Genomic DNA, 25,671 nt, shown 5'->3' with positions numbered 1-25,671 from the left:
TCTCCAAGGACTAGGAAAAAAGACAGAAACAGGAAATATGTACTAAAAGGAAGGGGAAAACAACAGTTCTTTAGGAACTTCAGGGATCCCTATTGCCTGTTACCCAAACAACTCACTTACCAGTCACAGCCCTGACTTCATTCAGAATGAAACTTCAGATTCTGGGCTACTTGCTGACACTTCACGGGTGCCATGATGCCCATGAGCAACAAATTGGTGACCCCTGATGTAAATGGTTATAATCCTGGATAGATTTTTGCTTTATATATTGCCCATCCTTAAGATATTGCTCATACATACGAATTTTGACATTCCTTTACCAAACATCCTTTGTGGAATACCATATCATGTCTTTCAAACATGGATATGGGTGAGTTTGTTTTTCCATACCTTCCGAATTCAGCCAGTTTGTTATCTTAGCCTGTCAACATACATCATTATATCATGAGGTTAGGTGCTCCTACCTGAACTTTTGCCAGGATTACACATTGTACTTGGCCAAGATTTTCTATTTCTCCAAATGATAGTTGTGCACAGATCCTGCCAAGCTTTCATCTTGGGGTGTGTTTGTGTATAGTAGGGGATGGATGGATGGAATAATGATGATCTGGGTATTGCAGAGCTTTCAGTACTTCTTGGTGTAGTTTAGGTTTGATGGATCTCTGAGCCTCTGCAGGCATGGATGACTAATTAGAATGATCTATCCCATGAGAGAGATGAATCCAAAAGACTTAGTTGAAGGCTAGTCAGCTTCAAGAACAAGTAATGATTGGGCCAGTTGACGCAAGGGGCTTCTCTCACTTAGTCAAACAGGTTTTGTGGTTTTCTGGAGAGCTTGGGGTAATTAAATGAGTAGGGTGACAAATCTGACCGAATATGGACTAGAGTGCATTTAAGACCTACTTTGTGGCAGCAGGGGCAGCAAAGAGCAGAGCTTTTTCAGGTTGTTAAGGCCTATTGCTTCACAGCCTACAAGATGGCAATGAAGGCCAGTCCACTGTGACCAATTTGTAAGATAAATTTTACCTTTAGAGATAAAATACATCTTATCTATTTTGACTTGGATGCCATATTATATGTTGTTATATCTTCAGCACTTGCTTATCCAGTTGTTATGGATACTTTTTCATTTGCATTCTTTTTCAATGAGGATTTGGCCAGGATTCTTGGAGGAGACCTACAATATCATAGAATCATAGAATAGTAGAGTTGGAAGAGGCCTATAAGGCCATCGAGTCCAACCCCCTGCTGAATGGAGGAATCCAAATTAAAGCATACCCAACTGGTGCCTGTCCAGCTGCCTCTTTAATGCCTCCAGTGTTGGAGAACCTACCACCTCTCTAGGTAATTGGTTCCATTGTTGTATGGCTCTAACAGTTAGGAAGTTTTTCCTGATGTTCAGTTGAAATCTGACTTCCTGCAACTTGAGCCCATTTCTGTGTCCTGCACTCTGGGATGATCGAGAAGAGAGCCTGGCTCTGCTATGTATAATTAATTCTTGATCTTCGTGGCTCTTAAAAGATACTGGTGGTAGGAGGGACAATCCAAAATTGTAAGAATATAATGAATAAAGTAACCTTTCCTTTCACCCCACTAGAGCAACAAAAAGCCAAATTAAAAAGTTTGCTAATGTCTGTATTGCCTGGGACTATTCATTCAGATATCATATTTCATTCTTTTCTGTTATCTTTCATCTTCAGCAGTGTTGCTTATGTAGTTTTAGGTGGAATGTGGCCATCAAAGTGCAATAAGAGTACCATTGTAATGTTTTAGCATGTTAGAAAAGAATTTGATGAGCAAAACCTCTATAAGCTGCTTTTGCCAAACCTTTTAACTCGCTGTTCAATCCCCCACAGTTGGAGGAGAAAATCAAATCTTTAAACAAAGAGATAGAAGATGCTAAGGCTGACCTGAAAAACCTTTTACAGCAACGGAACAGAGAGAATCAGGAAGGAGAGACTCTGATAGCCTTGTTGAGATCTGATATGGATGTTTGTAGAAATGAAAGGTTAGTACATGAAGATATCTAGAATACTTTTTGGTTTTTATGTAAATTAAGCAAGCCAAGATTACAGTTCAGAAATGAGAATACCATTCAAACATATAATGTTACTAATTATTACAGGAGCCCATAACTGGCCCATGTGCTATGAGTCCTTCAGACGATGCCATTAAAGAGATTTTATTGATTGATTGACAGGGCCATAATTGTGTCCCTATGTTAAGGATGAGTCAGTTGAATCAAGATTAGAAAATGGTTCAGTGGACTGATTTGAAACCTTGGTAGTACTGGAAAGGTAAGTTGTAGAGCATGAAGATGGTCCATGCTGAATTTGGGGTAGAAAGAATAAGAAATGGCTAATTTTGGACAAGTTAAACATTTTATGGGTACCTCTGACATGTTGACAGTGTGTTACTTTGCTTGGGTGTTTTTTCTGGAAAAAAATCTCCATTTTACTGTGCATTTTGGGAAATGGTTTATTGTGTTAGCTTAAGGGAAGCCTCTTGTATGTGCTTTTGTGTAGTAATATTAAACATGTATTTTTGTGGTCAGTGTTAGCCAATGGGATTGTCCCCTGCTCATCCTCAATATGGACTTTTTGTAAAAGAAGGTTAAGTGGTGGTGGTGGGGAGCTGAATAAGACTGTTTGGTAGAGTGAGTGTCAGGTGAAGAGAGTCAGTTGGAAAATATAGTGTGGCTGTGAGGGATAGCAAAGGATTGGGGAAAGGAGCTGTGAGAGAGATGAAATGTAGGACACAGAATAACGGGCTCAAGTTACAGCTAGCCAGATTTCGACTGAACATCAGGAAAAACATCTGAACTGTTAGAGCGGTATGACAATGGAACCTAGGGAGGTAATGGGCTCTCCAACACTGGAGGCCTTCAAGAGGCAGCTAGACAGCAATCTGTTGGGTATGCTTTAATTTGGATTCCTGGTTTGAACAGGGAGTTGGACTCAATGGCTTAGGACTTAATGGCTTTCATGACAGCCATTGGACTGTCACAATACACAGTGCACCCAATGCATACTGCAGGTCATACCCTAGATCTGGTCCTTGCTAGAGAGGGCACTGGGAATAATTTGGTGATCAGGGGGTGAATATTACCTGATTGACATGGACAGATCATGCCCTGGCTAGGCTTGGATTGACTGTGACCGATTGGAGAACCAATTGGATAAGCTCGTTCCCAGAGACTAATGAAATCTGAGGAATTCCGAAATGCTGTGTAGGACTTTCCAAGTAGTATGACGTGTGCTCCTCTCGATGCCTTCTTTTCACTGTGGAACGGTGAGATGGCAAGGGCCACTGACACAATCGCTCCTCTCCGGCCACAGGGAGCCCGGGAGGCTCCTTTATTTACTGAGCAGGTCCAGGTGATGAAGCAGGCTGGATGTCAACAACAGGGCAGGTGGTGCAAGTCCTGGTGTGAATCTGACTGAATAGAGGTATGAGTACATACTGTAGTTGTTCCTTCTACATGGCTGTGGTGGCAGTGAGGAGAGCATATCTCTTGGCCTCTATTGCATCCTTAGCAAATTGCCCAGCAAAGGTTTTAGAGTAGTAAAGAGGCTGATCTAGACAAGTGCTGCATCATTAACAGCGGACCACTGTGAATAATTTTGAGAGGAAAAGTATTTGGATCCATGCTGAACTTGATGCCACGATTGGTTCAGGCTTGTTGGAGGGCCCTAGCACCTTCCAAATTACAGCTTGTAAGATTGGTTTCAGCTGTTGCAGATTGAGGATGTAGATGGAATACTTATGGCGGTGAAGCCTAGTACATCCCCTCTTGATTCCTGCCCATCATGGTTGGTAAAATCTAAGAGGATTCTGGATGGGTCCAGGGAATGGTCAATGCCTTACTATGGAAGGGAGTTATGTCCACTGCATTGAAAGAAGCGGTGTGGCCCCTCTTGAAGAGATCCTCCTTGGATTTAGAGGTTTTAGAAATCTACTGTCCAGTCTCTAATATCTCCTTCCTGGGCATGGCAATGGAGAGGGTGGTGGCCAACCAGCTGCAAGTATGACTACAGGAAGCAGTTCTCAATCAGCGGGGTAGTGGAGCATATAGGGTTAGGGTTAACTCCTCCTAGAGGCAGAGGCAGACTTTTGAAAAAAGTGTTAGATGGTGGCCAGCTGGAAGGGGAGGGAACCACCCTCTGACTGCCAGTCTTGACTCTGCCTCCAGCGAGTTAACAGAGTCAACTGCATGCTCCTGTATCTCCATAAGGGATACGGGGGGGAGAGTTTTTGTTTTTCTTCAGTTTACCTGCTGCCTTCTGTGCCTAATCCCACCCGTCAATGATTAGACAGAAGATAGGAGGGAGGAGAAGGAGCTATCGTTTGCATCAGCAGCTGCAAGTGCTTTAGCGGGGTGGTAGCCAGGAGTTGTCCCAGGCCCCTCCCTTGCTCCACGGCGCTCCATTTCCCCTATGCACAGGAGAGCGGAGGGGGGAAGACCAGTGGCTTTTATGGTGAGAGGTAGCCAGGAACCATCCCAGGCCCCACTGCCTCAGAACAGCAGTGAATGGCAAAATGCCATTGCGGCACTCGGATTGCAGTTAGCTGGGACTATGTGAGGAGGGGATAAACCACCCCACACCTTGTTCTGGGTTGGCGGAGGCACCACAGACCTGACAAGAAGGTAGCTAGGAGCCATCCTCGGCACCTCCAAGGGGTTTGTCCCGCCATCACCCGCTCTCCTTGGCAGAGGAGGCAGCCAGGAGCTGTCCTAGGCCTCTCCTGGGATTTTCTCATCGTCACTATCTTTCCTCGACGGGGGGAAGGGAACCAGTGCTTTCGGCGGGAACAGAGCTGTGCGGCTAAATAGCAACAATTGGCAGCTCCCACTTGTTTCCCCAGGGACCTGAGGGACAGGGTATTTTTTCCTGAGGGGACTCTGCGGGGTTGCCCAATGTAGCCCCCCCAAAAAAACCTCATGGCTGACTCAGCAGAGCAGTGCCAGCAATCCTCAATGGAGGAGGTCATGTCGCTCAATGGGGGGAACACTGCCAAGAGGATAGCCCTCTCAGCACGTTAGCCTCAGTGGCAGGTGCCATGTTACCTTCTCCTTCGGCGGGGTGGACCCTGCCACAGGTTCCACCTAAGCAGGGGGTGGGTGAACAGTCCAAGAAAGTCAGACATCATCATTCACCTGAAGACAGAGCATCTTCATCTATGATGGCATGGATTAGTAAGGTTATGATGAGGGAGGCAGGGGCTTCCTTAGCCAAACTTTTAGCCGGCTCCCGCAAGAAGAAGCAACCCAAGCATGGCAGGGCACACACACTGTCGTCTTCCTCCAATTCAGTCTCATGTTCCATTTCCTCATCACCAGGCACTAGCCCAGTTAGAGAGAAGGGAAGAAGCAAACGCAGAACCCTTCACAAGTCTGAGGTGCAGAGCCAAGTACACACTTCCAGGACCTGGAATCCCTCCAGAGTCCACCTCCCTTAGCCCTGATTCCTTAGGGGCAGATAGGTGGTATTTTTCAGGTACAGAGGAGTCAGAGAGGGAAGAAGGGGAATTATCTGGGGAGGATACCCTATCTACTCCTTCAACCCACAAGAGGCTATATTTGCCTGATACCTGTCCTGTTCTCATTACCAAAGCCATGGCATGCCTGCAACTGGAGTTACCCATGGGAAGTCCCCACCCAAGCAACGGTTGTGGAGGAGGGGCAACAAAGCTCCTCAGATGTCTTCCCCAGGTCAGGGAAAAATTTCACCATCATCCTTTCCCTAAGTTCTTTAGGGACATAGTCAAGGAGGAATGGGAGCAACCGGCCAAGCCCCCAAAACCTCATGTATTGTCTAGGAAGCTATACCGTTTTCTTACTTCGCTTATGGATAGCTTGAAGGTTCCAGCCGTGGTCGAGCCAGTATTGGCCTTAGGGGCCAAAATGGCTATCCCTAAGGAAGGGGACACTTTGTGCAACCCGAGTGACATTTGTAGCGACTCAGCCCTTAGGCTCATGCATAAGCCTTCGGCTGTTTCCATGAGGGTCTGGGCGGCTAATTCCTTTCTAGCCTGAGCAGCTGTGAAATGGGCCAGAGCACTAATGGAGGAAGTCCCTCCTGATGCCAGGCATGTCAGGGAAGGCCTTACCTGCTGAATATGTGGCTGATTTATCCCTGGACAGCCTACAGTATTCTGTGTGTGCTCTAGAATACTCCGTGGTGGTGAGGCGGAACATCTGGCTTAAGCAATGGAGGGTGGATCACCATTCCAAAGCCAGTCTGTCCATTCTCCCCTACACGGGGGGTAGCTTTTTGGCAAGTCCCTGGATCGCAGGCTGGTGGAGACCAAGGATAAGAAAGCCTTGCCCATGGCTAGGAAGAAGGAAGAGAGCAAGACTAGAAAGAAATCAGGTCAATCCTTTGGTCCTAAAGTCCACATAGAGAAACAACGGACAGTTTCGGGGTTCCTGGAACTCATCATGGAACACTGCACATCAGCAGCATCAAGTCTCCACGACAGGTGGAAATTTCAGCAGACAACATCAGGCTAAGCCCAGCTCCAAGCAGGCTTAGACATGACACCGTGGAGCCCCAAGTGGGGGGGCAGGCTGCAGTTCTTTGCCAGCGCATGGGCAGCCTCCACATCCGACAAATGGGTATTAGAAATAGTTATGAAAGGGTATTCCCTGGAATTTTTGACCATTCCCAGAGACAAGTGGAGATCAGCGCCACCAACACGCAATCCAGAAAAAAGACAGAGAACCCTAGATGCCATAACTCATCTCATCTGGGGTGGTGATAAACACAGTGCAGGTCAAGTTATTCCTGTTGGCTGACAGGATATCCAAGATTCAGGGTCAGCGCCTTGCTTGTCTCTGTAGCAACCTGTACCACCTGAGGGACTAAGCCAACCTACAAGGTTCCATGATAGCGGCCATCGACTCAGTCCCCTGGACATGTTTCCACTCCCGGACATTACAGTGGCTTTTGCTGCCCTATCAGGACATGATCGCACTGATGTGGACAGGCTCTGTGTTAGTAACCACAGAGGTGAGGAACTCTCTGTTGTGGTAGCATCATCAACCCAATCTGTGGAAGGGGCTTGCACTTAGGAATCCCTCAGCCACAGTCATAACCACAGATGCAAGCCTTGCGGGATGGGGAGTTACATGCCTGACCCACTTTACACAGGGGAAGTAGCATGGACCGGAGATAAAACAATCAACTGGCTAGAACTCAGGGCGATCAGGCTGGCATTCTAGCAGTTCCTATCCATTCTACCACAGGTCCACATGTTGATCTGGACCAATGATGTCACAGCCAAGGCTCAGTTGAACTGTCGGGGGCACGAGGTTGGTTCCACTACAAAAGGAGACCAATCTTCTTTTCCAGTGGCCAGAGCAGCACCTGGTGTCCCTGTCGGCGATTCATGTGAAGGGGACTCTGAACACCCAGGCAGATTGGCTGAGCAGAAAACAAGTTCATCATGGCGAGTGGGCGCTCCATGGAGATGTATTCCATCAACTAGCACAGAAGTGGGGCACCCCATGCATCGATCTTTTGCTTCTGAGAGAAATGCACAACTAGACAGGTACATGTGTCAGTACTGGGAGCCCAAGGCTCAGGGGGTGGACGCTGTCTCAGCAACTTGGCCCTGGGATCTCCTGTACGCTTTCCTGCCTCTGCCACTCCTGACCAGGTTCCTGCACAGGGTCAGAGCTTTACAAGACCAGGCAGTGGTCATAGCTCCTCAGTGGCCCAGACAATCATGGTTCTCCGACTTGGTGGACCTTAGCTCTGCCCCCTCCCGGAGGCTTCCCCAGAGACAAGATCTTCTCTCCCAGGGGCCCTTGCTCCACCAAGACTCAGACTGGCTACAGCTACACATATGGAGGTTGAGCAGCGCTCGGTGAAAGGGGAAGGTCTATCTGACAGAGTCATCAGTACCATATTGGCTTCACGCAGGACCTCCACACAGAGGATTTATGAGACCACGTGGAAGGCTGTCAACTGGTGGCTCAGGTGCAAACATCTGATCGACAGAGAGTGTCATGTAAAAGTCGTCTTAGATTTCCTCCAGGATGGCCTGGAACAGGGGTTGGCTCCCAACACACTGAAGCGACAAGCAGCGATGTTGGGCAGTGTGTTTCCCCTGGCAGGGGGCTACTCCTTAGCAAACCATCCTAGGATCAAACATTTCCTAAGGGGAGCATCCATTCTTGCTCCACCCACTCTACACAGATTTCCCTTGTGGGATCTGCCATTGGTACTTAGAGCCCTCTGCTCTCCCCCTTTTGAACCAGCTCGCTCCTCTTCCCTAAAAATAGTCACCCTTAAGATGGTGTTCCTGGTGGCGGTAACTTCGGCTAAGAGGGTGGGAGAAATCGGAGTGCTTTCCTCTAGGGAGGAACTTTGCATGTTCCACCCTGATAAGATACTACTCCAGCCTGAGCCTGCCATCCTTCCCAAGGTTAATTCAGTCTTTCACAGAGGGCAGGACATTCCATTGCCCAACCTCTGTCCCAATCCTATCCATCCCAAGGAAAAGAAATGGCTAAACATCAGGCACATTCTCAAAATATACCTTGATTGGACTGAACCCTTCTGTAAGACAAAGTCTTTGTTTGTTTCATTCAAGAAGGGGGCTCAGGGACAGATTTACCATTAGCAGGTGGGTCAGGGAGTGTGTGACCCTGGCATATCGGACTAAAGCCAGAACCCCGCTGTGGGACATTACTGTTCATTCAGTGAGAGGGGCCGCTGCCACAGCTGCACTCCACAGGGACGTGCCGCTGGAAGAAATCTGCAAGGCAGCTATATGGGCACATCCATCCACCTTCATCAGGGACTATAAGGTGGATAAGTTTCCCTCCGCAGCCTTTGGCAGGAGGGTTCTTCAAAGAGTAGTGGCCTAGGCCTGCATCTCCCCCCCCCCAAGGGATGTTAGGTTCACTGCTTTGGTGCATCCCATTCCTGTATACTCTACTACTCCACTGACTTAGAACGGAAAGTTGACCTTACCTTTTGGTCAACAGGGAGTGGAGCATACAGTCCCACCCTGCAGGGGTGCCTAGGCCAGGGTGGGAAGGACCTCCTCTCTGAGGTCCCTAGGCAATTCACATTTGCGCGATAACCCAGGAAGGATAGGGAGGGCCTCCCATGACAACCTTTTCTACTGTCTGTTTGTTCTGTGTTCTTGGACTACTGCAATGCACTCTACATTGGGCTGCCTTTGAAGACGGTTCGGAAGCTGCAGCTTGTGCAAAATGCAGCGGCCAGACTGTTAACAGGGACTAGGAGATTCGAGCATATAACACCGATTCTGGTCCGCTTGCACTGGCTGCCTATATACTTCCGAGCTCAATTCAAGGTGCTGTTTTTGACTTACAAAGCCTTACACGGCTTGGGACCACAATACCTGATGGAACGCCTCTCCCGATATGAACCTACCCGTACACTGCGTTCAACATCAAAGGCCCTCCTTCGGGGGCCTACCCAGAGAGAAGTCCGGAAGGTGACAACCAGAAAACGGGCTTTCTCTGTGGTGGCCCCCGAATTATGGAATTCTCTCCCTGATGAGGTACGCCTGGCGCCAACATTGTTATCTTTTCGGCGCCAGGTAAAAACCTTCCTGTTCTCCCAGGCATTTTAATATATATAATTTTAAATATTTTAGCAATTTAATATTTGCATCTTAACATCTTAATATTCAATCGATTTAATGCATTTTACATTTAATATTTTAGTACTGAGTTTTGTAGTTGTTTATATGTTTAATTATGTTTAGGTATTTTTGGTATAATTTTTAAGTTTAATATATGTTTTTAAATTGTATATTGGATGTTATATGTTGTGAACCGCCCAGAGAGCTTCGGCTGTGGGGCGGTATAGAAATATAATAAATAAAAAAATAAATTTTACTGTCTACGGTTCATGTATTTGGTTTGTTTTTTATGATATTTCAGTGGCTGGCCTCGCTGGGTCAGCTTTGTTATGACTGGCAGTTAGAGGGTGCTTCCCTCCCCTTCCTGCTAGCCACTGTCTAGCACATTTTTCAAAAGTCTGACCCTACATCTAGGAGGAGTTAACCATCCTGTATGCTCCACTCCCTGCTGACCAGAAGGAGACTTCACGGTAAGGACAACTTTCTGATTGCCTAGATCTATTCCAGTCTGTTCTCCCACCTTGTTGGTGGCCCTGATTGATGATCTTTATCAGAAGAGAGACAGAGGCAATGTGACCCTGTTGGTTCTCCTTGACCTCTTGTGACACCATTGACTGTGGTGTTCTTCTGGCGCAACTAAAGAAGGTGGGAGTTGGAGATACTGTATTACCATGGTTCTGCTCCTGTCTGCAGGGCTGCAACCAGAAAGTAGTACCAAGAGATAGTTGTTTGGCTCCAAAGTTCTGGGGCTGTGGAATCTCACAAGGGTCCATTCTGTCTCCTGTTTAACATCTATATAAAACAATTGGTAGCTGCCACAAGGGGATTTGGAGCACAATGCCATCAGTATGCAGCTTTGATTCTCCATTCTATTTGAATCAGGAGAAGCTGTGAAGGTGTTAGACGGGTGCCTGGAGGCAGTTATGGCCTGGGTGGGGGCCAGTCAACTGAGGGTGAATCCTGATAAGACCCAAGTGCTGTGGATGAGCTGTTCACATATATGGGAATTAGGTGTATGGCCTGTTCTGGGAGGGGTTATACTTGCTCTGAAGGAGCAGGTTCATAGTCCGGGAGTCCTCCTGAATTCCAATTAGTCACTTGAGTCCCAAGTGGCTTCTGTGGCTAGGAGTGCTTGTACCCAGCTTAGGCTGATTCACCAGCTAGGGCTGTTCCTAAACTGGGATAGCCTAACCTCAGTTGTCCGAGCTCTGGTGACTTTGTGCCTGGACTACTGTAATGGGCTATATGTAGGGCTCTTTTTCTCTTATTAAAGTTACAGTCACGTCAAAAGCAGTGTGTCTTAATAACCTGACTAAGCTTTCTAGGAACTTTTGCCTTGGCTGACTCTGACTAAGCATGACTTCGTAGCACTCCGATGTTGACTCAGAAATGAATCCCTCTCCTGCGTCAACTTAAGTAGGCTTGGCTTTCACATGTAAATGTTGGCTCCTCCTCAACAACTGTTGAATCTTGCGCTTTAGCCGCTGCCGTGCATGGGGAAAAGGAGGCTGGCTCTCAGCTTCCCCATTCGAGAGTTGTGGGTGGTCAGCTTGCTCGACTGTGGGAAGCTGTGGGGTGCCAAGCTGGGAAATGTCAGGTGAAGCAAGCGGCGCCTCCAACGCGGGTGCAGGCACTGGGGGGGTATATCTAATGGAGCAATCTCCAATGGGCAGGCTCTGCCAACTCTGGTTGTGCTTCAGTGGGGCGGGACAGATTAGGGGGGAGTCAAGCTGTCAGTGATGGGGATCTGCGCGCTCTGTGGTGTAACCCTGCTGCTAGTCCTTTCCCCCAGCTCACCTTCCCAATCCTCCAAGTCAGAGTCTGGCGTCTTGAAGCCTCCCCTCCCAACCTGGGTCACAACAGGAATTAAAGATATAGAAGAAGTGCTAGAGAGTTCCAGAACTGGAGTGGAACAGAGAGATGCAGTAATGTTGTTTGGCCGATGAGAAGTAGGAGAGGATGAATGCCTAGCTTAGTGAATGAACCCTGTCAACTCTTTGTTCTTCTCCAGAGGTGTTGAGGGGCGTTAGAGCATGAAAGAAAATATTGAATGGAGAGAGTGAGCAGGATTGAAGATAAGAGGTGAATCGTTTATTGGGAGAGTGGATCAAGAAAATGGTAATTGCAGAGTCTACAGAGCAGGCAAGGAGAGGGGAAAGCTTCTGAAAAAGGCACTGGATTAATGACTGCAGGTCATGGAAAGTGCAAGAGACAGGCCATGGGAAGGGTGGACTTCATGGAGTGTTGAAGGAGATAGGTTAGTGATCATAGAGTCATAGAATAGTAGAACTGGAAGGGGCCTATAAAACCACTGAGTCCAACCTCCTGCTCAGTGCAGGAATCCAGCTTATCAAACAAAGGGAAATTCTGTGGCAGAGACGTCAGAGTCAGAACACCTCAACATGTTTGTTTTATTCTAGGAAAAATCTCCAAGAGTCTTATCACCAAGCTTTGAAATTGCTTCTGAAAGTAGTGAAGGCTACTAAAGATTCTGAAGACCTCATCTGTAAGAAAGTTGGCCTTTGTCTTGATGACAGCCTGGCATCTGGAGATTCAGGAGAGAGTCAGAATACAATTGGAGAAAGAATATTTGTACAAAATCGTAAAACTATAGAAAAATGGGGCATAAGGAAAAGTAATAGAGGTAATTATGTGCAGAGGAAAATGAAAAATACTGATGTCTTTCTATGGGATTCAAATACTGTGTTCTTGTTTTGCTCCAAGGCTTCTCTGCAAAGCTTCTCAGAAGAATGGGGCACTCTAGCCAATGTTAAAACAAGTCCCAATGGTTTCAGTGGGAAGCTAAACATGTGTTTAATCTCTACCATTGAAAGTACTTAGCTGTGGATGGATCATGCTATAGGTCCTTACCAGTATCTCTTCTCTTTTCCATAAGTATATTTGAATATTTCCCAGAGCCTGTTCAAATATTACTTTACTAGGTTCTGTTCAGGTTGAGTCTGGGATCAGGCCTTGGGCTTGCTTGAACTCTTTCTCATTTGTTTCTTCCTTATCTCATATAGGAGTTAATAATTTGGGAGTTTCCATATTTATTTGAATGTGTTTTTGTAAATGTATAGAATAAATGAATACCAGATCCTGCTTATTACTAGCATTTATGTGTAGCAGTAGATATTCTGTATTTTAATCTTTTTTGTACACAGCCCAGAGAGCCACTCGCTATGGGCGGTTTAAAAATGAAACAAATAAAATAAATAAATAAAATAAAAATAGAGTATAGACAGACAGGCCACAGAGACCCAGCTTGAATCTTAAATGGTTAAATGTAGTTGCAGAATTGTATACATTTCTAATATAACATTGCTCCTAGTAATGCAATTATTATGTTGTCTCTGTTTTTGTTTTTAAACTTGTGGTGCTTTAAAAACAATATATTTCTTTAATAGGGAAAGTTCTTGATCAAACTCTACCAGAACGCAGCTTTGATCCTTTGGTGCCTGATGAAGTATCTGAGCTGAGTGAACATTTATGTGAAAGTATTTTTGAAAACCCAGACCTGGTGTTTGAAAATGAAGAGGGAATTAATAAAATTTGTCATTGTTTGCATGTTGCTGTGGAAATGCTCCTAGAGCTGGTTGTTGAATCAACTAAACAGGTACAATTACATTAATGTTTAGTAGTTAATTTTAAAGTGTCACTATTTATTTATTTATATAAAATACTTCCGTCCCGTTCTTCTACCCTAAACTGGGACACCAGGGCAGCTCACAATAAAAACTCAAAAAAAATTAAAATAGATAAAAAGACATAAAATACAGTTAAGAAATATAGGGGACTGATATTAAAAGAGGACTAAAGAGGTAAAACTAAAAAACGATGAAACAAAATCAGTTTCAGTCTATACCTGTAGTCCCTCCTAAAGGCTCCTTGGAACAGGATGGTTTACAAAAGTCTCCAGAACACTATCAGGGAGGGAGCAGAGAGGGCTTCCAGGGCTTGGGGGCCATGTCGGAAAAGGCTCTCTCCTGCATGCCTGCCAGGCTATTATGTTTCATTACCGGCATGCAGAGGAGGCCAAAGGCTGTGATCTGAAATCAAGGACAGGTACATGTGGGCGTAAGTGGTCCCTCAGGTACATTGGTCCTATGTATAGTAATAGTGTGAAGTTGGACATTGCAAAGGACCTATTTGTTCGAATAACTTCAGTGGAAAGAAGGGAATGGGCATCAGTTGCCCAGTCAGTTATTACCTGATTACCAGATGGCACTTTACTGAGTTTCATAATCAAAAAAAGGATGGGTTCTCCTGCTAAGGGTGCCGACAGTCTAAGAAAGGTAATGGGGAAAGGAGTGGGACATACAGTGGCATGGAGGGGTGGATGTGAGCAAATACAGTTACACAAATCTAAGTCCAATAGGGAAAATAATCCTAAAGAAGCAGAGCTCTGAAGGAATTCTCTAAAGTCTCTAAACTTAACTTCTGATTATTGGTCAGGGGGTGGGGGGGTGGCAATATTGTGCAGTAATTTTAGCAAGAGCCTTCAAATAGTATATGGCTTTCTTCAAAATACCAGCTTCTGGTCCCAGTTATATGAGCAAGTAAAGTACAAATCAGTAAAATTAAGCACAGGATTTTTTCCCAAAGTGCTATACTGCATTATTAGGAATAGTGATTGAAAAGTTATTTCAGAAAAAATTGATATCCTATAGATAAAGATAGCTTCTTCACAGTAACAGTGTTTTGTTGTATAGTTACTTAGTTAGCAAAGCCTGTGATAAATTTTCACAGAAAAAGTATAAAATATTATACAGTGCATCCTTTTATTTACTGCTGTAAACACTTAATTTTTGAAGCTGGAGGAAACTCATAAAATCCATATTCACTTCGAAGAGGAATTAAAGTGTAGGAACTGGGAAGCATGTCAGGTGGCTAATGAGCATCATGAGCCAATGGACTGTCTTAATGAAGAGAATGAGGCCAAGAATAATCTGATGTTGGAGTTTCATAAAGCTAGAGGTATGGAAATTATACAGAAATAGCCTGCATGGTGTTAAAATGTTGTGGTTAGAAATTTATTTATTTATGTAACAAAAAGTATATATCACTTGTTTGCGAGAAACTTCTAAGCAGTTCTGAGTTCTGATTTATGTAGGTAACTTTTTCCTGTACATGACCCCACCTGTTCAGGCTATGGGCATGACCACAGTTGCATGGGCACTCCATGGAGCCACTTTTTCCAGTTTCCATTATTTTGGTTTCCACCATGGCTGTGGCTGTACACAATTTGGTTCATACTACTTTCTATCTATTGCCAGTGTGGTGTAGTGGTTAAGGTGTTGGACTACAACCTGGGAGACCAGGGTTCGAATCCCCACATAGCCATGCAGCTCACTGGGTGACCTTGGGCTAGTCACTGCCTCTCAGCTCCATGAAAACCCTATTCATAGGGTCGCCATAAGTCGGAATCGACTTGAAGGCAGTACATTTACATTACCCTATTTGAAAGGCTGTCACATAGATAAAGTAGATTGTATTGGTACCCATAAGAAGTAACTGAGAAGTATTTTCTTTGACTTAAGTACTAATAGACCAAACTGTATATTGCAGAATTTCCTAACGTGAAAGTCTGTGGTATGTTTGATTCTTCCCCTCATTTGCTGTTTGAAGATTGCCATGGAGATGTTGCAGTTCTTTGCTCACAAAAGGGTCAAACATTTTCTGCACTTTAAAATCTAGCCCTCTTGTATTGTGTGAGTTGCTGTGATCCCTAAAGGACCTAGACAAGAATCATGAGTCACCCTGGGCGGGATGAGGATGCCCTAAGGCAGAATGTACACTGACATAAGTAATGTAAACTCTTGCCCATCTGTGTAAGATGTTGATGCACAGAATTTAGAGATCAAAGCCCCAAACCTCAGAGACTGCTTCAAAACCTACGTCTGTTGCTGAAGTTGAGGAAGAATCCAGAGGAGGCTCTTGCTATCTGTCTTTCTGACGTACAAAGTCAAACTGGTCACCTGACAGTGCAGCAGCAGTATTCCACAGAGATGTGAACTGTATCCAGCATACAGCCAAACCAGAATGTGGAGATCAAAAATAGGGGAATGCAAAGATCCAGGAAGAAATCAGTGATGTGGGTTTTCTGGAAAATTTTCTGCTGCCCTAAATCAGGTCTGATTTACCATATTTATTTAGTAAGCAAAACTAAAAAAATTTTTTCCATATGAGGCCAGCCATCACTGTGGGGTGTTAGCTCCACCTATCGTGCGAAGGCAAGAATGTTTTTTGAAGTCAAGACTAGGGGCGTCAGGCCCCTCCCACTCTCCAGTTCATTCTTGCCTTCGTAGCGAACAAGTTTGATATTACAGATAGCGTAGCTTTTAGCTAAGTTTTGTGTGTCTTTTCTGTGTTTGTCTGACGGGTGGAGGTTGTTTTATGTGTATTCCACGTTCTCCCTTCCCTCTGTCTGGTATTTAATCGTTTGTCTCGTGCTTCCTGGGGAATTTTGAGGGGATCCTTCCTGGCCCTGCCCGTTCTTTTTCCCAGCTTCTGAGCCCAACGGCTCTTGTAGAGACCGCGGCTGCGGTTCTCTCTCTTCTCTGGCGGGAGCTTGCGGCTGCAGCTCCCTGCTTTACTCGCCGCTTCTTTCGTGCCTTTCCGAGTTCACGACTTGCTTGTTTTGTCCCTGGCCATTTGGGGTTGCTCCCTTCCCGCTGCCGGGAGACCGCGGCTGCGGCTCTCCTTCCTTTGCAGGCGGCTGCAGATTTAACCCGAGAGTTTGCGGCTGCAGCTCTCTTCCTCGAGCCACCTCTCGCCTTTTTCACGGCAGCTCCAGAGCCTGCGGCTGCGGCTCTTTCTAATTCAGTGCTCCTTTGTTTGGACTGCCCTGCCTCCAAAGAGCTCTGAGAAGAGCGATCGAGGCTAGACAGCGAGCTAGATCGCTATAGCCGGGCAGGGAACAGGCACGGAGCCGCAGCTCCTTTAGCTGCTACAGCCCCCTTAGCTGCTACGGTGCCAGACTAGTGGCCTTAAGTTCTCGCCGCGAAAGCCTCCGTAGTCGGTGGCGGCGGCTGCTGACACTACAGCTCCCTTAGCTGCTACGGTGCTCGCTATTACGAGCCGCGATTGCGCCCTTCAGAACGGCCATCGCACGTTTCTTGACAGTGTTAGGCAGTTTATTATTTTATTATTAGTATTTTATTATTATTATTTTTTTCGGTCAGTTAGCTGTTGCCTCAGCGCCCACCATTACTGCCTCTCCCTCCGCCATTTTTAGTGTTCTTTTTTCTGTCCCCTTTACGGGCGCCATTTTGTTTGTCCCGTTTTTTCCCGCCCTTTTTGTTTCATCTGTCCTGAACTAAATAAAGGGGGCTTCTTACCTTGAGCAGGCTTGCTTGTATGTGAGTTTTCAGATAGGACTAGTTAGCCCTACAAGAGTTCCCCTCTCAGTAACTCATACTGCTGCCTATTGCAACACTGGCCCTCTGCAGCCTCTGATCGTACCTCAACTCGTGGCCGTCGCCCAGCCGGTTCCTACTGCACTAAAAACAACTTATTTGAACTGTACATTCTGCCCCCTCCGTGGCCGTGTACCAGGGCGGTCTATACTGTACATCCTGCCCCCTCTGTGGCCATGTACCAAGCCTGAAGTCTAGTCTGCATTATATTGACGCTGTTACCTTCGTACATTCTGCCCCCTCTGTGGCCGTGTACTTAGCCATCTGCCAGTGCATTCTACCCCCTCTGTGGTCGTGTACTGCACCTGTTCGGGTCTCTACATTCTGCCCCCGCTGTGGCCGTGTACTGCACCCATAGTGAATATAAGATGGCGGAACAACCAGACATGTCTCAGACAGCCAAGCCACAAAAAGCTAAGGCAACTAAGCCTAAGCATGCCAAAGCACTGGCTAAGACTAAACATCTTTCCAGCCACAGCAAGCCCAAGCGTCCACGCTATGCCTCTGTTCCGAATCCCACAGCAGCAGCCTAGGAACAGCTAACGAATATCTTTCATTCCCCCGCTGCGTCTTCTGACGAGGAGGACTTTGCTGGTTTTCCTACTCAGCCAACACTTAGCCAGCCTCCTCCCGTGTTGCCGCCCAGGGCTTACCCTCCGACTCAGCCCACTGAGCCATCTACTCAGGCACAACCATCTGTTTCAACGGGGCTGCAGCTGTCTCATGATTTTCTTTCACAACTTCAGGGCATGCTGTCATTTTTCACTCAAATGCAGTCACCACCACAAGTCCCCGCCATACCTCAACGCACTATGGACCCACATGTATGTCATGAGGCAAATCCTTCCTGCTCCCCAAATCCCTTTGATGTAGCTAGAGGCAGATGTATTGAGGACGCTTCGTATGGGGAGGGCTCAACCTTTGCTGATCAGGCTGAAGGAGATGAATGGAGCGACTATTCAGAACACGAGGAGGATACATCGTATCGCTTCTTTAATACCGCAGATTATCAGCCCCTAGCTCGCAGGGTCGTTAACACCCTTGGTCTCCAAGCTGCGCCCTCAACAGCTACTGCTCCAGCTATTAAAGGGGCCAGGGTTCTCAAATCCCCTGCACCAACTGAGCATTACATCCCGGTGCCGGATCCCATCGCTAAACTGGCCACTGAAGAATGGTCTCATCCATTCCAAACTCGCCGCTTCAAGAACCTGGCTGACAAACTTTACTCCCTAGCTCCTGACTTTGCCAACAAGCTGGCCGTCCCTGGCATAGACGAGCCGATCGCTAGCCTAGTTTCGCGATCTCTTTTGCCTAGGGAAGGAGAATCCCAACTAAAGGATGCTACCGAGCGAAGATTAGACTTCGCTCTCCGCAAAAATCATGAGGCCACCGCTTTCTCCATGCGAGCCTCCGCATCAGCTTCCATCTTCTCCAGGGCAGCAATGATGTGGTTAGATGATCTTCTAGAGGACCCTACCCCTGATCCTGTTTCTCTCAGAAGGTCATTGATAAGGTTGCGCAAGATGGCGGCGTTTGTAGCTGATGCCACTTTGGATGCCACTCAACTGGGGGCACGAGCCATGACGGCTCAGATAGTTGCTCGACGGACCCTCTGGCTGCGCCACTGGCAAGCTGACTCTACGGCCAGAGTGAATCTTTCTAGGGCTCCTTACTCTGGCTCTTTGCTCTTCGGCGAGGAAGCTCTAAAGGCAGTGCTGGTTGACCCCAAAGACACTCACAAACCAGTGTTGGCCACTGTCAAGAACATCGATCATAGGCCTTTCAGGCGATTTCCCTCCTTCTGCACTAACCAGCCCTTTCGAGGAACGTGGCCAGGAGGACGAGGCCACGGCTCCCGATCCTATGACTCCAATTCCTTCAGGGGAACCTGGAACCGACGTTTCCAGGGCAGAGGTCAGTACCAAGGGCGCAGAGGTACCTCATCGTCCTCATATAGGGGAGGGTCTTGCCAGCGCAAACAGTATTAATGCACTTCCTGTTGGTGGCAGACTACTTATGTTTGGAGACCAGTGGCTGCGTCTAACTAAGGTTGCCTGGATCAGGGACCTTTTTTGTTCAGGCTATGCAATAGAGTTTTGGGCGACTCCACCAGACAAATTCCAGCCATCCCCTTGCCCCAGGGCATTGACCAGGCACATTATCATGCAGACAGCTATACAACACCTCTTGGACATAGTGGCGATAGAGCCAGTCCCTACAACAGAGAGGTCGGAAGGGGTGTACTCCCTCCTATTTGCTGTGCCCAAACGAGATTTGTCATGGAGGGCGGTATTGGACCTCAAGTTCATCAACCATTTTGTAACATACTGCAGATTCAAAATGGAATCCCTCCACTCCATCACTGAAAGCCTGCAAGAAGGAGACTTCCTGATTTCTATCGACCTAAAGGAAGCGTATATCCATGTGCCCATTTGCATAGCCCACAGAAAGTTTCTTCGGTTTGCTTTTGGTCCCCAGCATTTTCAATATAGAGCGATGCCGTTCGGCCTCTCCTCTGCTCCGCGAGTATTTACAAAAGTGCTTCTCACCTTAGTGGCTTACCTCCGGATTCAAGGGGTCCATCTCTACCCATATCTGGATGATATTTTAATACGGGCAAGCTCTGAGAAGCTGGCTCATCGTCATTTAACGCTCACCCTCAATGTTTTGCAGGCCTACGGCTGGCTTGTCAACTTCGACAAAAGCCATCTTCAACTGACCCAATGCCTACTACATCTAGGGGCAATGTTGGACACCCTGCAGGTGATGGTGTTTCTGTCTCCAGATCGCATAACTGCCATCACAAACATCGCGAGGTCCTTGATGCGACAAACTACCGCAGACGTCATGCTTCTAGCCAGGGAGCTCGGAATGTTCATCTCTACCATCCACATTGTGCCATGGGCTCGAGCCCACTCTCGCCACCTTCAGTGGGCTTTGTTGCCCTTTCAACAGGACATTGCCAACTCCAATGATCGCACAGTTCCTCTGAGCTCCGCACTGCGCCTTTCATTCCGCTGGTGGACGAGGGTCCAACATCTTTCCAGAGGCACTCCATTCAGAGAACCTTGCAGGACTGTTGTCACCACGGATGCCAGTCTCATCGGCTAGGGAGCACACTGCAACTCCCAGTATGTTCAGGGGGTTTGGTCCACAGCAGAGCAGGCTCAGAACATCAATTGGCTGGAGCTCAAGGCGGTCCACTTAGCTCTGCTTCATTTTCAGTCTCTGTTCCCTTTGGACCATGTCCTCATTCGAATGGACAACACGTGTGTAAAATCACATTTGAACAGACAAGGGGGCACCAGGTCCCGTCCTCTGCAGGACCTATCTTTCCTCATCTTCGTCTGGGCAGAACAACATCTACAATCCGTAAAAGCAGAGCATCTCAGAGGGATTTGGAATGTGACAGCAGACTGGCTCAGCAGACAACAGGTCATTCCGGGAGAATGGAAACTTCATCCGACCATATTCCAGCATCTCCAGCGTCGGTTCGGCGTCTTCTCGATTGACCTGTTTGCTTCCAGTCGCAATTACCAGCTTCCCAGATACTTTGCCAGATACCTGGACACAGCAGCGGAAGCAGTGGATGCTCTGTCCATACCGTGGCCAGACGGTTTTTTGTACGCCTTCCCTCCTATACCGCTGTTAGCCAAAACATTTTGGAAGGCGCGGAGTGAGAGGGTACAGTTGGTTCTGTTAGCACCATATTGGCCACGCCGACCGTGGTTCTCGGATCTTCTTGCAATGTCGCTGATGGATCCTTGGACACTTCCAGTCAGGCCAGATCTTCTATCCCAGGGTCCAGTATGGCATCAGGACCCCACTTGGCTCAATCTAACAGCGTGGCTTTTGAACGGGGACATTTGAGGTCAGCTGGACTGTCTGACGCTGTTATTGATATTATCTTAGCCTCGAGACGACCATCCGCCACCCATATTTATCAACATACTTGGGTGGCTTTCTCCAAGTGGTGCCAGTCTCACCACTGCGACCCATCCCAGGCCACTGTGCATCAGGTGCTGCAATATCTCCATAGCGGTTTTATGATGGGACTCAGACCCAACACTCTACGTCGACATGCGTCCACTCTGTCGTCCATCCTTTCAGTCTCCTCCACTGGTGCCCCTATTTCCTCACATCCGTTCATTAAACGCTTCCTCAGAGGCACTGCTTTACGTTCACTGGCTGTAGTACATCGTTTTCCTTCATGGAGTCTGTCCAAGGTCCTACAAGCTTTACAACGCCCTCCGTTTGAACCCCTTAGGACTGTGCCTTTACGTCTACTGTCTTTCAAGGTCTTGTTCCTGGTCGCCATCACTTCTGCCAGACGAGTTTCGGAACTGGGCGCATTGTCTTCTGCTCGCCATCTCTGTGTCTTTCACAAGGACTCTGTTGTGCTGAAAACTGACCCTTCCTTCCGTCCCAAGGTCAATTCAGTTTTCCATTGCAATCAGGACATTGTACTCCCTTCATTTTGCCCGAACCCTACTCATCCTCTAGAGAAGGCTTGGCATTCGTTGGATGTTCGGAGGGCTCTCAAGACCTACCTGTCTAGGACCCAGGAGATTTGATGAACGGAGTCTCTATTTGTATCCTTTAATCCAAGGTCTATGGGGCATAAAGTAACTAATTCTACATTATTCCGCTGGTTGCGAGCCTGTATTGCTTTAGCTTATGAAGCTCTTCAGCTCCCAGTTCCTGATAGTATCACGGCTCATTCCACCAGGTCAGCGGCTACTTCTGCTGCCTTTGCTACCAACGCCCCTGTTGCTGATATTTGCAGAGCAGCTGTTTGGTCTACTCCACACTCATTTATAAGGCATTATAAAATAGATCGTTATGCCTCTGCCGATGCTTCTTTTGGCGGACGAGTGTTGCAACAGGTTCTTAATGATAATTAGCATGTGGGTGATCCCTCCCTATTATGGGCTGCTTTGGTACATCCCGCAGTGATGGCCGGCCTCATATGGAAAATGGACCATTGGTCTCACCTGAAGGGTGATTTTCATATGAGGACGGCCATCATGGCCCTCCCAGTTGGAGGATGTATAAATATTTTATTGAACCGTTATATATTACTGTTACGCTATTGCATTTAAAGTTACTAGTGAAGTCAAGACTGCTAGTTCTGTTATATCGCTATGTTAGAGTCATGTTACTATGTATGTTGTTTTCCTGTTGGCAGGCCTGTCAGGCCTGTTTTTCTATTTTTAGATATTTTTCTATAGACTCGCTGCGAATGAACTGGAGAGTGGGAGGGGCCTGATGCCCCTAGTCTTGACTTCAAAAAACATTCTTGCCTTCGCACGATAGGTGGAGCTAACACCCCGCAGTGATGGCCGTCCTCATATGAAAATCACCCTTCAGGTGAGACCAATGGTCCATTTTCTGCTGCCCTAAATCAGGTCTGATTTACCATATTTATTTAGTAAGCAAAACTAAAAAAAAATTGCTTTATAATTATATCAAGTTTTTCCAGTGACCAAAAGTATTTTCACTGAAATATTGTATTAGGAAAAAAATCAATAATGCACATATGCAGCAATCCTATGCACACTTGACGGATTGAACACAATGGGACTTGTTTTTTCTAAAGCTAACATGTATAGGATTTCACTTACTCTGCTTTTAAATGTTAAATTCAAATAAATTTAAGGCTTTACTTGGAAATTATTTTTATTGGAGTATTTGTAAATTTAAGTCATGACAACTCAATAGCATGGTTTACTAACATTACTTAAGAGTTAATGGGGAGAGAAGTAAAGATACTGAAAAACTATTAACATACTAACTTTATTTAATAATAATAATAATAATAGAATTATATTGTGCACCAAAGGCAAAACCTGTCAGTACTAAAACAATACGGTTAACACTTTTTAAAACAGGTAAAAACAACCTTTTTAAAAAAGTTGAAAGCAGCCTTCTAACAACAGCTAAAACTCCTAAAAACAATCACCTACTCTTTAATAATTTCAGAGTTGCCAGGGACAGGACTTTAAGCTCTCAAATACCCAGGTAAACAGGAAAGTTAAGTTTCTTCTAAAAGTTAGTAGTAAGGTAGACTGACACACCTCACCAGGGAGGGCATTCCACAAACGGGGGACCACCACCAAGAAGGCCCTGTCATGGGTCACTGCCAACCATGCAGTTCCCAGTGATGACATGACCATCAGGGTCTCCTGTGCTGATTGTAGGGCCCAAGATGGTTGATATTGGGGAAGGCTCTCTTTTAGGTACCTGGGTCCCAAGCCATTTAGGGCCTTGTATGCTACTGCTAATATCTTGAATTGGGCCTGGTAGCTCACTGGCACCCAATGCAGGTCCTTCAGGACCAGTGACACATGGTCCCAACAGGCTGCCCCATCTTAGCAGCTGCATTCTGCACTTGCTGCAGTCTCTTTACTGTCTTCAAGTGCAACCCCACATAGACCACATTCCAGTAGTCCAAGCAGAAGGTCACCAGAGCATGGACAATTGAGGCCAGACTATGCCGATCCAGGAATGGCCATAGCTAGCAAACCAGCCTAAGCTTGGGTGTCAGCACTCCTAGCTACTGAAGCCACTTGAGACTCCATTCAAGTTGGAATCCAGGAGTAGTCCCAGACTATGAATCTATTTCTGCAGAGGGAGTGGACTCCTCTGGGAACAGCTTATATGCCTATTTCCCAGACCTAGGAATCACTGACCCATAGTACTTCTGTCTTATCAGGATCCAATCTCAGTTTAGTGTCCCTCATCAAGCATCACTGCTTCCAGACACAGGTCCAATACCTTCACAGTATCTTCTGATTGCCATGGAATGGAGAGTGAGCGAGCTGTGTGTCATCAGCAAACTGATAGTACTATGCTCCTAAACCCTGGATGACACCCCCCAATGATTTCATATAGATGTTGAATAGTTTAGGAAATTGAATGAAGCCTTGCAGGACCCCATAATTCAAAAGCCATAGAGCTAAGCAACAGCCTCCAAGTACTACTTTCTGATAGTGACCCTGCAGGTAAGAATGTGTACTACAGTACTTCCCACCTCCTTGAAGCATTCCAGAAGGACACCATGGTCAACACTCAAAAATCACTGAGAGGTCAAGGAAAACCAACAGGGTTGCATTGCCCCTGTCTTTCTCCTGATAAAAGTCATCAGTCAGGGCAACTAAGGTTGTTTTGATGCCAAAACCAGGCCTGAAAACATACTGGAATGGATCTCAATGGTCTGCTTCCTCCAGGCATACCTGCAGCTGGCTGGCCACACACTCTCGATCACCTTGCCCAGGAAAGGAATAATTAGAGACTGGGCAGTATTTTTCTAAAAGCTCTGGATCCAGGGAGGACTTCTTCAAGGGAGCCCTCGCCTCTTTCAGGTTGGTGGGCATGACTCCCTCCTGTAATTAGGCATTAATCACTCCCCGGATCAATCTGGTCAGTCCTCTCCTACTAGATTTTACCAACCATGATGGGCAGGAATCAAAGTAGGTACGTTATCAGCCTCATCAGCACAAGCATCCTGTCCATATCCTTGGGTTTCAAACAATTGAAACTGATTCCACAAGGTGCAATTTGATGGTGCTTCAAGGACCACTAACAGACCTGAACCAATTATGGCATCACATTTAGTATGCTGGAAGAGCTGTTTGTATTAATTTGGCCCAGTTTGCTTGTCACGTTGAACCATAGTTTAAAGCAAACTGTGGTTTAATGTGAACTGGCAGCATGCTAGCATGATATTCTGATTAGCAAGCTGGCTAAATGTGGGCTGGATGGAACAACTATCAGATGGATCCACAGTTGGCTCTAGAATCGTACTGAAAGAGTGCTTATCAATGGTTCCTTCTCAAACTGGGTGGAAGTAACGAGTGGGGTACCACAGGGCTTGGTCCTGGGCCCAGTGCTCTTCAACATTTTTATTAACGACTTGGATGAGGAGGTACAGAACATGCTTATCAAATTTGCAGATGATACAAAATTGGGGGGGATAGCTAACACCGTGGAAGACAGAAACAAAATTCAAAGGGACCTTGATAGGCTGGAGCATTGGGCTGAGAACAGAATGAAATTCAACAGGGTTAAATGCAAAGTTCTACTTCTTGAGTACTGTGTCCAGTTCTGGTCTCCGCACTTCAAGAAGGATGCAGACAAACTGGAACAGGTTCAGAGGAGGGCAACAAAGATGATCAGGGAACTGGAAACCAAGCCCTATGAGGAGAGACTGAAAGAACTGGGCATGTTTAGCCTGGAGAAGAGAAGACTGAGGGGAGATATGATAGCTCTCTTCAAGTACATGAAAGGTTGTCACATAGAGGAGGGCCAGGATCTCTTCTCGAACTTCCCAGAGTGCAGGACACGGAATAATGGGCTCAAGTTACAGGAAGCCAGATTTCGACTGGACATCAGGAAAAACTTCCTAACTGTTAGAGCCATACAACAATGGAACCAATTACCTAGAGAGGTAGTGGGCTCTCCAACACTTGAGGCATTCAAGAGACAGCTGGACAGCCGTCTGTCGGGAACGCTTTGATTTGGATTCCTGCATTGAGCAGGGGGTTGGACGTGATGGCCTTATAGGCCCCTTCCAACTCTACTATTCTATGATTCTATGCTGTTCTAAATTTCCTGTAGCACTCCT

At 46.6% G+C, this 25,671-nt stretch overlaps 1 protein-coding gene across 9 annotated transcripts in view; it reads left to right on the top strand.

The window, feature by feature from the left end:
* The window catches only part of PCNT (pericentrin), a 200,069-nt gene that overhangs the window by 83,516 nt on the left and 90,882 nt on the right, over positions 1 to 25,671 (top strand). For all 9 annotated transcript variants that reach the window (XM_061607607.1, XM_061607602.1, XM_061607606.1 and 6 more), the window contains 4 exons: positions 1,857 to 2,008; positions 12,048 to 12,271; positions 13,035 to 13,243; positions 14,442 to 14,604. In XM_061607607.1, the coding sequence (XP_061463591.1) occupies positions 1,857 to 2,008; positions 12,048 to 12,271; positions 13,035 to 13,243; positions 14,442 to 14,604 (748 nt within the window). The remainder of the gene's footprint in view (positions 1 to 1,856; positions 2,009 to 12,047; positions 12,272 to 13,034; positions 13,244 to 14,441; positions 14,605 to 25,671) is intronic.

The sequence above is a fragment of the Rhineura floridana genome, chromosome 2 (assembly GCF_030035675.1).
Source record: "Rhineura floridana isolate rRhiFlo1 chromosome 2, rRhiFlo1.hap2, whole genome shotgun sequence".
Classification (NCBI taxonomy): Eukaryota; Metazoa; Chordata; class Lepidosauria; order Squamata; family Rhineuridae; genus Rhineura; species Rhineura floridana.
This window is presented reverse-complemented; position numbering and strand designations above follow the sequence as displayed.